At 34.7% G+C, this 15,872-nt stretch overlaps 1 protein-coding gene across 3 annotated transcripts in view; it reads left to right on the forward strand.

The window, feature by feature from the left end:
- RAD51B (RAD51 paralog B) overlaps window positions 1-15,872 on the forward strand; it is a 682,991-nt gene that overhangs the window by 44,045 nt on the left and 623,074 nt on the right. For all 3 annotated transcript variants that reach the window (XM_045070887.1, XM_004738999.3, XM_004739000.3), the window contains 2 exons: window positions 704-823; window positions 2,082-2,265. In XM_045070887.1, coding sequence (XP_044926822.1) covers window positions 704-823; window positions 2,082-2,265 — 304 coding nt within the window. The remainder of the gene's footprint in view (window positions 1-703; window positions 824-2,081; window positions 2,266-15,872) is intronic.

Raw genomic sequence — 15,872 nt, forward strand, 5'->3', positions numbered from 1 at the left:
ACTAAAGAAATATTAGACAACATTTATTTTTTTAGAAGATAATTCCCTGGGGAGGGGTGAGGTAACAGATGGTGGAGGAGTAGGGACCTAAAGATCATCTAGTCCCAGGAATTCAGCTAGGGAGTTATCAAACCATTCTGAGCACCTACAAACTCAACAGGAGATTGAGGAAAAGAATAGCAGCAATTCTATGAATGGAAAATAATGTCCTGTTTACAAAGAAGTTATTAGATAGCATTTGTTTTTTATATATTACATTTTAATTTAGAAAGCACGTTTTTCTGTTCTGAGACATGGAGACTTAATGATCTTTGATAGTTAGAATGATAATATTATATATTTGTTCAAATATATTTCTTTCATTTGGGATGAAATAACTTTCTTATTTACTAAACATATCTTACAGCTGCTAGTCAAATTATCACTTATTAAAAAGCATATCTATTCCTAGAAAGATAACCCTCAGATACATTGTTGCTTACTTGATCTTAAATGAGATCTGAGAGCCCTTGCTGGTCTCATGCTCTGGCTGCTGACCTCTTTTAGTGCTTATAAAGGAAGGTTTATTTTGCTTATACCTCCTCTATTTTTGTTCCAGTGTTATAGCTTATGAGTTTCCTAAGTAAAATTCATTAGAAGTTCAGCATTATGGCCTTAAATATCATTAGTTATTTTCACTTGTGTTATTTTTTCTCCCATACAGACTGGTTGAGATAGCAGAATCTCGTTTCCCCAGATATTTTGACACTGAAGAAAAATTGCTTTTGACAAGCAGTAAGGTTCATCTTTATCGGGAACTCAGCTGTGATGAAGTTCTACAAAGGTATGCTGCTTTAGATGTTTGTATTTTAGTAATACTTTGAAGATTTATTTTTTGTTTTTTATGTTTTCAGCTGAGTGAAAAAAGTTTCTACATAGGTATTAGGGTTATGGGAAATAATTATTTCAGAGTTCTTTATTTGCTACATCCTATTGGATGAAATTTGTTTTTAAAAATGAAAACATACTGAATGAGTGAAATGTTTTAGATTTAATTTTTTTTTAAAGATTTTATTTATTTATTTGAGAGAGAGAGAGAATGAGAGCGAGAGAGAGAGCATGAGAAGGGGGAGGGTCAGAGGGAGAAGCAGACTCCCACCAAGCAGGGAGCCTGATGCAGGACTCAATCCTGGGACTCCAAGATCATGACCTGAGCTGAAGGCAGTCGCTTAACCAACTGAGCCACCCAGGCGCCCCTAGATTGAATTATTTAAGGGGTGTATTATTATCTATTTTCCATTAACAGGTTACCCCCCAAATTCAACAGCTTAAAACAGCAAACATGTATTATCTTACATAGTAGCAGAGGCTTAGGTATCTGGGAGTGGTTTAGTTGAGTGTTTCTGGCTTGGGGTTGCACAAGAGGTTGCAGTCAAGCTGTTGGTCAGGGTTGTGGTCATCTCAAGCCTCAAACGGGGCTGGAGAATCTTGGAGAATTCCAGGGTCACTTGTGTAGTTGGCTGGAAGGCCTCCCTTCCTTGCTGGCTATTGGCCAGAGTCCTCTGTTCTTCACCATGTGGGCCTCTGCATCAGGCTGTTAATAGCATGGCAACCTGTCTCCCTGAGACAGAGTGATCTGAGAGAGGGGGCAAGTGAGAGAGAGCCCAAGATGGCAGGCGTAGTCTTTGGTAACTTACTCTTAGAAGTGACATATCATCATTTTATCATATACTGTTAGTTATATAGACCAACCCTGGTAAATGTGGGAGGGGGCTGCACAAGGCTGTCAGTACAAGGTGGGAGTAAATGGGGACCATTTCGGAGTTGGGCTAGGGAAAGCAGTTTCATCCTAAAATTAGCAGTATCATAGGAGAACCGGAGAATGAAATTAAATGAAAACATTTTGGTGCATTTTCAAAAAGAGTGCTGTATGTATAGAAGGACAGGACATAAGTTATGATTATTGAATACTAGCAATCATTACTGTAACTTAGGGAAGAACAATTTGTTATCATTGTTTTTAAGTTGGTTAATCTTTGCAATACCCTGTTTTATATTATATCTTAAATTTATCTACTGTTTTGCAAATTCTGCTTTTCTAGGATTGAATCTTTGGAAGAAGAAATTATTTCAAAGGGAGTTAAACTTGTAATTATTGATTCTGTTGCTTCTGTGGTAAGAAAGGAGTTTGATACACAACTTCAAGGCAACCTGAGAGAAAGAAACAAGTTCTTGGCAAGAGAAGCATCCTCCTTGAAGTATTTGGCTGAGGAATTTTCAATCCCGGTAAGTTTTTTCTTTTTCTCCCTTTTTCCCTTGTTCTTTGTTTTCTTTTATGTCAGGTTCACTGACTTATAATATCAGCTAATATAAATAGAAGAAAATGTAAAACAGATGATGTGTTAAAGGTAGCATGGTCTAATTGCTATAGTAAACATCACCATCTTCTTAAATTCATTCATCTATTGAGATTATATTTTTCACAGTTGGAGTCTGAAGCAGAATTAAATGTTGTTTGTAAAAGTTCCTGTATAGCCAGTCAGTACTTTTCTCCATCTCATTGTTGATTCTTTATGTACATTTTGAATTACTTTTGTCACATCGAGGTAAATATTAACTATTAAAACTACATGAAATTGCCTATGTCTATTTCTGTAGTTTCTTCTATGGCAGTATTTGTCAGTTTTATAAATATTTTTGATTTAGATATTATGCTATTATGGTCGGTACTGTCTTGTACTCTGTAGGATTTGGTTTGCTCCAAATGGCCAGAGGTTGACTATCACATGTTATATTGGGGGTGATAGTAATGGAAGTGTCAGTAAGGGGATCTTGGACGATGACTGTTGACCCCACTTTCCATAGTGGGGACTGTGATGAGTAAATCTGAAGATGCAGGTATCTTGCAAATGTTTGTAGTGGGTAAGCTACAAGGTTTAAGTGCAGACTGATGGCTTTCCCAGTAGCAGTGTGTAGGAGAGTTCTGCTTATTCTGCAGCCTCAACAGCATTTTGTATTGTCAGGCTTTTCAATTTCAGCCAGACATCATCTCAAAAGAAGACAAGAAAATTCCTTAAACTGAGATAAGATTTAGTTATGATTTTATAATTTTTAGATTCGTGTTTTGGAAAATTAAAAGATTGGATCTTTGTAATGTGTACCAAGATGGTAAACTACCACACAGCCTTTGTGATTTATAAGCCCAAGCAAGAAGTCAAGGAGGAAAATGTGGCATATAAAAAGTTCTACATTTCTTAATGGCTTCTTAATTCATATTTTGGATTATATGATGTAATTGCTGGTGAAGTCAAAGGCTGTAAAGTTTATCCCTGATGACGCTCATCTTTTAAATTTTATTGTAGTTGGTTAAAATGATAAATCCAAATCCATGTTTTCCCTGGCCAAGGGAATTAGAAAAATATTTTGTAGGGTTACTTGATTGTTTGGAAAATTTAAGTATGTATACTTATTTTATTAATTCATGCTGGTTGTTGACTTAATCCTATGTAAAATGTAAAAATTCACTTTTTAAAAGTTGTATTTGTTTGCTTTTAAAAAGTAGTTGTAGGCTAATATTTTTCAGTTTTTTTCTGAGGTAATTTATTTTCCTGAGTGAGAAAAGGGCTCTGCTTTTCTTTGTTTTTATTAGTGCCCTCTGAAAGATTAGGTACTTATTTCCATATCTCTCTGTTTTTGCCTTTGTTTTTCTCTTTAGAGATAAAAGTACAGATGTAATATGCACTTCTGTAACACAAGATAGTAGTAGTTTTTGTGAAAATTAGTATTAGTTTTAGAAGGATTTTGAAAAATAATTCCTTTGGGAAGTGTGGGAATTTTGTAGCCTAATTCCCACATTTAAAGGAAAAAATCATGAACTTCTAAGTTTTTAAGCTGTGCTTTGAATAGGTGACTAGACATGGACTAACTAGCTGAAAATAATATGTCGCTATGTAATTTATTATCCCTTTCAAAATCGCAGACCATGTGCCTCTTTATAGTTTCTCAAACATTCCAACAAACTTTCCCCCTTCAAAAGTGTTATTTCTCAGTCTGAAATATTTCCCCTCTAAATATCCATATGATTTCTTCTTTCCTGTCATCTTATTAATGAGGACTTTCCTGACCATGTAAGTATTAACCACATTCCCTGCCTCCCCATCTCCCTGTATGCTTTGTTTCTTCATTGCACTTTCACCCTCTAGCATGTTATATATTTATGTTGATTGTCTCCTCCACCCCACAGAGCGGTCACAAGGACTGTCTACTTTCTTCACTACTTTATTCTCAGCAGCAGAAACAGTGCTTAACACAGAGTAGGTACTCAGTAAATATTTTCAAATGTATGAATTGCAGATACTGCTTTTTTCCTTGGACTTCAGTTAGTCTTCTATATATTGGCACTGTACTTAAGTTTTTAATATTTTCTCTTACCTTTATTTTGATCCTATCTTTAATATTGTTTATTATTTCTAATAGTAATAAATACAATATTAGGTAGCAGAATGTCTTATCATATAGGAGCTGTACTCAGATTACACTGGCATATTACAGGAAGAAAAAGAGTTCTTAAGATTCTTAAGCTTGGGAACGTCTTTAGAGATCTATATAGTGTCAGAAAGCCAGGAAGTAGACAAGATTCTACTTCAGTTTAGTAGAACTATGGTAGATGAATGTCTGATGGCCTCTGAGGAGTAGGCAGGAAGCCAAGCATTCTAGTCTGCCCTCTGGCTGTGAATCTGAGATGGTGGACTGGGTCAGGACCATGCCTGGGACTTTGACACTCTGGATATCATTTCATTCAAATAAGACCAAAGAGTAAAATCACCTTAGGTGATGGGATGAGTACTTAACTGAATTTTAAAATTCCTTTTCAGTGAACATGCAATACTTTTAGTAATGGGGAAAAGCTTAAAAGTGTAATCTATACTTAATTTTGATTGCCACATTACATATGCTTGTATATGTTTTTATGCAAGGATGCCTGCATGCATGAAGATTTCAATATTCTCTCTTTGTGATTGATTAAATAGACAAACTCTTAGCAAATTAAATCCAGAAAGTCAGAAGACCTGAAAAACGTAGCCAGCTTGATCTAATTGACATTTACAAAATGTTCCACTCACTTTTTGCAGAAAATGCATTTCTTTCAAGTACACATGAAATATTCACCAAGATAGACAGTATTCTGGGCCATAAAATAAAACTCAATAGATTTAAAAGGTTGAAATGATACAATGTATGTTTTTTGACCCACAGAAAGAATTAAATTAGAAATCAGTAATACATGTCTGTAAAAATCCCCAAATATTTGGTAATTAAGCAGAACACTTCTAAATAACCTATGTGTTGAAGAGCAAATCACAAGAGAACTTAGAAAATATTTTCAAGTAAATCAAAATGGAAATACAACATATCAGAATTTGTGAAATGCGGCTAAGTCAGTACTTACAGGGAAATTTATACAGTTAAATGCTTATGTGAGAAAGAACGATTACAAATCAATAATCTAAGCTTGTAAGAACTAGAAAAAGAACAAATTAAACCCAACATAAATGGAAGGAAGGAAATCATAAAGAGCAGAAATCAATGTAATTGAAAACAAAAACAATGGAGAACAAAAATCAGTGAAGTAAAATGCTAGTTCTTTGAGAAGACCAATAAAATTAATAAGACTTTACTCAAACTGACCAGGAGAAAAAGAAAAAACAAATTAGTAATATCAGGAATGAAAGGGGGGGATATCCTTATAGATCCTATAGACATTAAGTGATATTAAGAGAATGTTAGAAATAGCTTTATTCCATTAAGTTTGATAGCTGAGATGAAATGAACAAATGCTTTGAAAGACACAGAATACTTACTGAGAAAGAAATAGATAACTTAAATCATCCTATATCTGTTAAAAAATTGAATTTGTAGTTAAAAATCTCACAAAGAAAACCCTAGGTCCAAATGGTTTTACTGGTAACATCCACCAAACATTTAAAGGAGAAATACCTATTCCATACAAGCCTCTCAGAAAATTTGCAAGAAAACTACAGATCAATGTCCATTATAAAAATGAACACAGACATCCTTAACAAATATTAGCAAATTAAATCCAGCAATAAATAAGAAGTGACTGAGTGGAGCTTATTTCAGGAATGCAAGGTAGATTTTGAATGTAACATTAAAATATAAAATCCATCACATCAACATATTAATAAAAAATCATCTCAGTAGATGCAGGAAAGAAAACCAGTCAACAAAATTCATCAGCTGTTCATGATGAAAACTCTCAACAAAGCAGGAGTAGAAGAGAACTTTCTCCACTTGATAAAGGTCATTTACAAAAACTTTCAACTAACATCATACTTAACTTATACTTAGTGGTAAAATACTATCCTTCTTCTCAAGATTGGGAACAAGGATAAGATAGCCCAGTCTTACCATTTCTAATCAGCAGTGTGCTGTAGATACTAGCCAACACAATATGGCAAGAAAAATAATTGAAGTACATTCAGATTAGGAAAGAAGAAATAAGACTGTCTTATTCATAGATCATATAATTTTAGTAGAAAACCCAAAGATTCTACACAAAAAAAGAAAGCTACTAGATCTAACAAGTGATTTTGTGGGATATGGGTTATACAGAAATCACTTGTTTTTCTATATGCTAGTAATGAGCAATTGGAAATGGAAATTGAAAACCTGTAACTTTTAATGAGAGTACCAAGAACATGAAATACTTAGTGAAAATATGACAAAATATATGTAATATTTTAATGCTGAAAAGTAAAGAACATTCAGGAGAGAAATCAAAGAAGACCTAGATAAATGAAAACATATCATGCTTATGGATTGAAGATTCAATACTGTCAAGATGTCATTTCTTTCCAAATGACTGTATTTAACACACATCCCAATCAAAATCCCAATAGGCTTTCTGGTAGAAATCAACAAGTCGACTGAAATTTATGTGGAAGAGCAGAAGATTGAGAATAGCCAAAACAATCTATAAAAATAGGAATATAGAGGACTTCCACTCTCTGAATTCAAGACTTATTATAAAGCCACAGTAAATAAGACAGTGTTATATTGGTGATAGGGTAGATTCCTAGATCAGTGGAAAAGAATAGAGAGTCCAGAAAATAAGTAGATTATAGTCTGTTAATTTTGAACAAAGAAGGTAAGGTAATAATGGAAAAGGGATAGTTTTTCAACAAGCGGTGCTGGAACAATTGGATATCTGTTTGTAAAAAAACAAAACTTGACTAATTCTTCACACCATTACATAAACCTAATTCCAAATGGATCATCCATTGTAACATAAAACCTAAAACTATGAAACTTCTAGAAGAAAACACAGGAGAAAAATCTTTGTCAATTTGAGCAAGGCAAAGATTTCTTAGTGATAAAAAAACATGAACTGTAAAGTATCTGAACACTTCCACCCTCTGCAGATATTCTTTTTTTTTTTTTTAAAGATTTTATTTACTTATTTGACAGAGATCACAAGTAGGCAGAGAGAGAGGGGGAAGCAGGCTCCCGGCCAAGCAGAGAGCCCAATGTGGGACTCGATCCCAGCACCCTGGTATCATAACCTGAGCCAAAGGCAGAGGCTTAACTCACTGAGCCACCTAGGTGCCGCCTCTGCAGATATTCTTAAGAAAATGAAGAGACAAGCCACAGACTGGCAAGTGAATATTTGTATAACTTATATGTTAAAGGACTGGTAGCTAGAAATACAAAGAACTATGAAAACTCAGTAATAGTCTAATTTTTTAAATGGGCAAAAGATGAGCAGTCAAATGCTCAACCACTGAGCTATATCCCTTGGGCAAAAGATGTGAATAAACACTTCAAAGAAGATATACAAATGGCACATAAGCACATGGAAAGATGCTTAATCATTAGTTCTTAGGGAAATGCAAATTAAAGTCATAATGAAATACTGCTATACACCTATTAGAATGGTTCAAAAACCAAATCTAAAACCCTGACTTTGCCGGATGCTGATGAGGGTGGGGAGCATCTCTGACTCTCATCCATGCTGATGGAAACGCTAAATGGTGTAGCCAGTTTGGAAGGCACTTTGGCAGTTTTTTAAAAGTTAAACATTTTAATTATGGGACCCAGCAGTCTTTTTCCTAGGTCTTCTTCTTCTTTTTTTTTTTTTAATGCAAAGAAATTATGTTCCTGCAAAAATCTTCATGGGAACGTTTTTAGTACCTTTATTCACTATAGTCAAAGACAACAAACAACAAATATTTATCAGCTGGCGAATGGATAAATTCATATTCAAGTAATGGAATATTCATATAGCAGAATACCACTTAGCAATAAAAACGAACAGACTGCTAATATAAACAAAAAGGATGAGTCTCAAAAGCACTGTATTAAAGGAAAGAAGCCAGACTCAAATGGGTACATTTTATGTGATTTGTTTTATGACATTCTGCGAAGGACAAAGCTATGGAAGTGAGAATCAGGTTTGTGGTTTCAGTGGCTCTGAATGGGAAGGTGAGATTGATTGTGAGTGGGTATGAGGAAACTTTTTGGCATGATGGGAATGGTCAGTATCTTTTTTTTTTTTTTAAGATTTTATTTATTTATTTGATAGAGATCACAAGTAGGCAGAGAGGCAGGCAGAGAGAGAGGAGGAAGCAGGCTCCCCACTGAGCAGAGAGCCCGATGCAGGGCTCGATCCCAGGACCCTGGGATCATGACCTGAGCCGAAGGCAGAGGCTTTAACCCACTGAGCCACCCAGGCGCCCTGGAATGGTCAATATCTTGATTGTGGTGTGGCTATATGAATTAAGTCTGTTGAAACTCAGAACTGTACACCCAAACAGGGCGTGTTTTTAAAATTATGTGTTAATTTTTCCTTAAGGAACAGAAACAAAAAGCAAATGAAGCATTTATGCCAGAGGATTTCTTATGATTCAGAACTTGCTTCTCTGATATTAAGTTTCTGTTACCTAAAGGAAAAGAAAATTAATTACTAAGTGTGTTTAATCACTTTTTTAAAAGTTTATTTCATTTATTTATTTATTTATTTATTTATTTATTTATTTTAAGTTTATTTCAGTAGTTCAAGCTTTGGCCTAACAGCCTTCTTTTTTAAAAAAATTGCTGTTGTCTTCAGCATTTAAGGGACAATATCAAGTTGTTGAAGTTTTATTTCATGTTTTATTATTCTAGCTTCAAAATCAGTTTCATAGATTTTTTTCCAGTTGACTTATAGGAGCAAGTTGCTGAAGACTTATAGGTAAGAAACATAATCCAACCGATCCTTAGTCTCTGCTAATTCTTCTTTCTGAAACATGTCTTCCTTTTCTTTTTTTTAAAACTATTATCTTTGTCTATAAAGTTAATCATATTTGGACAGTTTGTGAATACTGCCAGCACATTAAACAACTGCCGGAAATATAGTAATCCTTAATGGAAATGCGGAGGCAAATTTCTAAAAAGCTGAAATGTCTCAATTTGAGTTAAGATAGTTTTAACCTCAAAAATTAAATCAGTAACTTGTAATTTAAATTCATGACTTCTTTCTGGAGATTATTTATTTACTTATAGGCATGTTAAGGAGAAACATCGTCCCTCAGGGTTGAAGAAAAACTGATCTCTCAAGGGCTTCTTTTGTTCTTTCTTCATTCGTGTTGTATAACAAGATCTTATGATCCCAACTGAGAGTTAGATCTAGATACTTTATGAGTTTTGTGGAAAGTCACAAAAAGAAGCTCTCTGGAGTAGAATATACTCCATATACTATATATAGAATATACTCTTTACTAACTTTTTTCTTTTTTTAATGGGATGAAGAAGATACTGTATATAGCTGTAAAATACTAAATTTTAGGGACTTTTAAGGCCCCCAAAGATGTTGAAGCTCTGACATTTGGTGGCATTGGTGACTTGGTCCTCTTTCAAAGTTTTGAGATGTTCAGGTGGTAACTTAGGAGAATATCCAGAGCATGTGTGGGCTACAGAAGACCAAGGCAGGGCCATTTACTCTCTGACATTTTGTTATACTAACGTGTTTTTAAAGCTTCTTACGACTGATCACACTAAGGACTTAGCTTTCTCTTTTATGTTGTTTGTGAAATATTTGATTGATTTCACATATTTAGGACACTAATAAAGTATATCATTATATTTTAAGCTTTAGTTCATGTTCTTGTCTTATTTTTTGTTTGTTTATTTATTTTTTAAGATAGGGAGAGGGTGGGAGGGGCAGAAGAACAGGGAGAGAGACAATCCTAAAACCAGGCTCCATACCCAGCAGGGAGTCTCATGGCTGGATCTCACAACCCTGAGATAATGACCTGAGACAAAATCAAGAGTCTGATAACTGGCTGAGCCACCCAGGTGCCCCTCACGTTCCTGTCTTTTTTTTTTTTTTTTTAAAGATTTTATTTATTTGACAGAGAGAGATCACAAGTAGGCAGAGAGGCAAGCAGAGAGAGAGAGGGGAGGAAGCAGGCTTCCTGCTGAGCAGAGAGCCAGATGTGGGACTCGATCCCAGGACCCTGAGATCATGACCTGAGAGCCGAAGGCAGAGGCTTTAATCCACTGAGCCACCCAGGTGCCCCTCATGTTCCTGTCTTAAAACAAAATGGTAGATACAAGTTTTCAATAGACACATGGTCTATTTTTACTACTTATTTGAAATGTTTCCATAATTATTTAATTTCTTGGCATTTCATAGACTTCATGATTCCTCTAAAAGTTTAGGTAATAGAGAATAACACTCACATTCATCCCCTTGCTATTACTGGGATGCCTTAATCCTGTGCACATGTTAGATGTATTTGACTAGATCCATTTATTTCATTGTCTACATAAGAAGACTAGTTGCTTCAATGTGGGTAGACTTAGAGCCTTGAAAAGGGGTAAACTTGTACTATGCTAAGTGTAGTCAAATTAGGAAGCATTAATTTCATAATATGGCCAACCTAGGAAAACCAGTATTGAAAAAACACGTAGTGTCCATAAGCCTGGTGTATCTAATTTATTGATATTGTTATAAGAGACATAAACAATTGCTCAGAGAATATGCAGTAGAGACAAGTCTGATGGAAACACCAAATTGGATTTTTGCTGCCAATTACACTGCTGCAAATTCCAACAACCACCACACTGTGGTGCAGTCCTATATTCTAGCCCTTTTCCTCTAACAAGAAACAGCTCATTAACACCATTTCAGCAAATTTATATTCATTTATTTCATCTTATGTCTCCGGTTCATTTACATTTCAAGTCTTATCTCTACTTGCTGAAGGGAAAGCACTCTCTTCTTCACTGATACCCAAAGTGGTGTTTTCATATGGTGGACTTAAGATGATACATTGAGGTATTGTAATAAAATACTGGAAACATCCATATTTACTTTTTATCTCTAAAACTTTTATTTTATATATGTTTTTAAATGTATATAAAGCATTAGGACAGTAGAGTTCTATATGCCTTAATAAAGACACATGAGGGGTAAATTTTGTTTGATGCATGGTCACTAGTGGCAGCCACTGCTCTGGTTCATGGAATTTCAAGTAAGCAAGTAGAGAGGACACACACACACACAGAGAGCTCTTAATGTCCCCCCCCCTTTTTTTAATGTCTGTGGAGGCTGTCTCTGAAAAATCAAATTATGCCAAAACTTACCACAAAGATAGTTATTATTTGCTAGAGGGTTTTGGGTGAGAATTTTTCTTCTCACAAACTTTTACAATATTCAAAGAATTATAGTTTACCGTAGTTTTTAGCATAGTGTTTGGAGTTAAATGGACCAGATTAGAGTTCAGACTCCTCCATTTACTACCTGTATAACTGTAACTTAACTTTTATATCTTTGTTTCCTAATGTATAAGGTGGGACTTGCCCAACTTTTTTTTTTTTTAAGATTTTATTTATTTATTTGACAGAAATCACAAGTAGGCAGAGAGGCAGGCAGAGAGAGAGAGGGAAAAAGCAGACTCCCTGATGAGCAGAGAGCCTGATGCGGGTCTCGATCCCAGAACCCTGAGATCATGACCTGAGCCAGAGGCAGGCGCCCCTTGCCCAACTTTAAAATAGTGGTATAGTGATAGTCTTCGATAGATTCTTAGAAAAGTTAGAGTATGGGGCACTTGGCTGACTCAGTCAGAGGAGCATGAGACTCAGGGTTATGAGTGTGAGCCTCATGTTAAAGATAGAGATCACTTAAATAAATAAGCTTTAAAAAAACCCCCAAAACTTAGAGGATGATACTTACAAATTATTTTTTCTCCTGATGGTAGAAACTTGTTCTTTTGAATGAAATTAAATAATTAGCACAGAGCCTCACATATAGCTTAACAAATGATCAGTTGAAAAATGCTGTAAGCTTATAACTTAATATTTAACACCTTCATTTTACAGCGGAGAGAATCTTATTATCTCTCTTCCGGGGACAGTAATACTTTGTTTCCCACTTGCTTGCTCCAGGACTTTCAAACGCCAGTGGGTCCATTCTCATTTTGCCCTGTTAGCTCATGTGGGGCACTGGTCAGCATATTTTTTCTGTAAAGGGCCAGATAGTAATATTTTAGGCATTTGTGGGCTGTGCTGTCTCTGTGGCAAATACCCAACTCTCCCATTATAGCTTGAAAATAGCCATAAACCATCTGCAAACAAATGGGATGGTTGTGGTTCAATAAAACTTTGATTACAAAAACAGAGGGAGGGCCATATTTGATCCATGGGTCATAGTTTGTCAACCCCTGATCTGGACCCTCCTCCCTAGGCTTGAGCACCCAGGGCCTCGTGCTACCACAAGTCCAGAAGTTTATGGGATTAGGAAGAAGGAAATAGAGCAGTCTGTTCATAAAAGCAGTGTTTCCTCAAACTAGTTTAAGGCGTTGACCCAATTTTAAATGCAAATAATAGTCTCATGAACCCCCATTATTGGCTTCAGTTTTATTTTAGTATCACAAAAATAGAATTATAAAACTAGTTAATAACTTTTCATATCGGATCATGCTAGGAAACCGTAAAAGTGGGTTGCACTTACAAACAACACAGTACTATTCAAATTAATTACTCTTATAGATGATGATTTGCTAACTCAAATTATTACATACAATAGAACTAAGTTAACTTATGGGACAGGTTCTTTTGGAATATATATGTATATATTCTAGTGTAGTTCATGTAATGACTCAAATTTCCCACTTCTCTTCTCTATTTGAACTACCACAGAATGTTTTTCTGTTTAGAAAGGGTGACATCATTTGGCCCTCACCAGGGTGTGGAATGCATATACATTTAAAATTTGCCATTGCTCTTTTCTCATTAGTCCCTGACAATTAAAGTGATATTACTTGGCACCACTTGATTGAAAACAGACACTGACATCATGTGGCAGTTTTTAATTATAAAGCATCTATACTAATATTTACAGGTCATCACTAAAATGAAAACATAAAAATTAAAAATTCTCAGAATTTACAGACCATTGAACATATTTATAGACTACAGTTTGAGAGATGCAGTTGTGTAAGTCTTGGAGAGTCTTATTTCCTGAAGTTTATTAGGGAGGTATAAGGGACGTTCTGCTATTGGGATGTATGATGGAGAATCTTTGTCTTTGTAAAGTGTGTCCATGCTAGTATTGGGAAAAAACAGAAGGCCCTAAAAGTGTTTATAGATACTAGTGGAAAATAACATAAAAGAATTAAAATATTGCTTATACAAAATAAATTGCAGTTATAGTTTCTTTATGTTGTCAGTTTATCAGAGACTTCTAATTACCATAGGCAGAATAGTTATTGTAATTATGTATTAGATTAAAATAATAGGATTTCTTGCCAAAAAAGAAAGACCTTAAAGATCACTTAGATCTGCCCTTTCATTTTACAGATGACACTGAAGCTGAATAATGATTGGACTTGTTCAAGGATACTTAGCATAGGAGAAGACAGATAGTAGATAGAATGCAAGATCTTTTTGGATGCCAGTTCTGGGATTTTTTTCTATTACAGGATTGTCTTTTTTTTTCCTGAGACCTACAGAAGATAATAAACTGTAAACCTCTTAAAGTCAGGATTGTGTCTTCTATTTCTCTAATTTCCAGGGTCTCATACTGCAGACAAATAATCTTTAGGAAGTAACAGTTAATAAAATTATAATTACTTAATCATATTTTATACACTTGAAACTAATACGATGTCAGTTATATCTCAGTTTTTAAAAAAGCTTATACGGAACTCTGAAATAATAACACAGAGTTGTATATTAACTTCAACATATATATAAAGAGGGACTGAAATTAAAGTTTTCTCTCTTGAGCTGGATAAGGAAGTTGGTTGAATGATGATAAGTAGTGGTATGGATTACTAGAACATGTACCTTGTTGCCTGAGTAAAAGGGACCTAATTTTAAAGGTCTCATGAAGGGACCTGAAAAGTTAAAAGAAAATTATAATTAAGGCTTATGAAAATGTACTTACTACATATGTATGCTATTTATATCCATTTGAAAATTTTTCTTTATCTTTTTAAACATAATTTGATTTTTATGCTTACCGCTGACATTCTTTCCCTGTTTTTTATATTGGCCTTTATAGTATGCTATGTTAGCTGTGTTCTTTTGTTAATTTGCTTTGTTTTCCATCTTAGAGTTTTATAAGCTATTTGAATAAAGGAGAATAAAAATACATTGCTTAGATAAAAGTACTTTAGCTTTCATGATGCTGCCTCAAAAATGCTTCAGATTTGTATTTTTGAACAAGCCAACTCAGATGCAAAAAACAAAACAAAACAAAAAAAAACCCCACAAAATGTTAAGGTCTAAATTTTTACTGTTTCAGAGAATTCAATCAATTAATTTCAGTTGTTGGTATATGAGTTGCATTCAAGATTTTTGTCTCTTTCCCCTCTATCTTGTTCTACCTTCATCTTTTGATATCATATAAATATTTTCTGGTATATGGGAACTAGTACCAGTTAATGTATTTAGAAAAGTGGTATATCAAGAAAAAATTGGGTATACTCTTTGAATAATCAAAGAAGGAAAAGTCTTATTTTCATTGAAAGTTGTTAAAATCCAAATTATTTCACCGAGATGTGCTTATAAAATTTTTCTGTTGTCACCAAAACACATACACATTTTGAGAATATGTGTTGCTCTAATTTATTGCATAGCAAGGTTTCTTTTGAAATATTGTAGTTCATTAAGTTAAATGTTTAATTAAATGTTTTTTTAAAATTTTATTTATTTATTTGACAGAGAGATCAGAAGCAGGCAGAGAGGCAGGCAGAGAGAGGTGGGGGAAGCAGGCTCCTCGCTGAGCAGAAAGCCCAATGCGGGGCTCGATCCCAGGACCCTGAGACCACAACCTGAGCTGAAGGCAGAGGCTTAACCTACTGAGCCACCCGGGTGCCCCTAATTGAATGTTTAAAGCAGTTTACAGAAGAATGAATGAAAATATGTGTATTTATTATTTTCTTATTTTGTTTTATTTTTTTAAAGATTTAATTTGAGAGGGTGAGAGAGAGCTCATGCTTGTGTGAGCAGGGGGGAGGGACAGAAGGCAGAGGGAGAAGCAGGCTCCCTGCTGAGTAGGGAACTGATGTGGGCTAGATTCCAGGACCCTGAGATCATGACCCGAGGAAGGCAGATGCCTAACAGACTGAGCCACCCACTCGCCTCGTTTTCTTATTTTAAAGACGTAAATGCTTAAAACCATTAACTAGTGGAAATTATTTGTTTCTGTTATTGTTTTAAGTGAGGCACATATAAGGTTAAACTTACTATTTGACAAAAGTGTGAACGTATACTCTGTTTTTTTTTTCCTCTCAGTTTAATGGTAAACTTCATATGGACCAGGACTTCTTTCTTTTTACCTTTAACTGTCTCATTGTGCAAAGTAAGCTTACTCTTGTTGGATTGTA

This window comes from Mustela putorius, unplaced genomic scaffold (assembly GCF_011764305.1).
Source record: "Mustela putorius furo isolate JIRA1106 unplaced genomic scaffold, ASM1176430v1.1 tig00000129_pilon_pilon_pilon, whole genome shotgun sequence".
NCBI classification, from domain to species: Eukaryota; Metazoa; Chordata; class Mammalia; order Carnivora; family Mustelidae; genus Mustela; species Mustela putorius.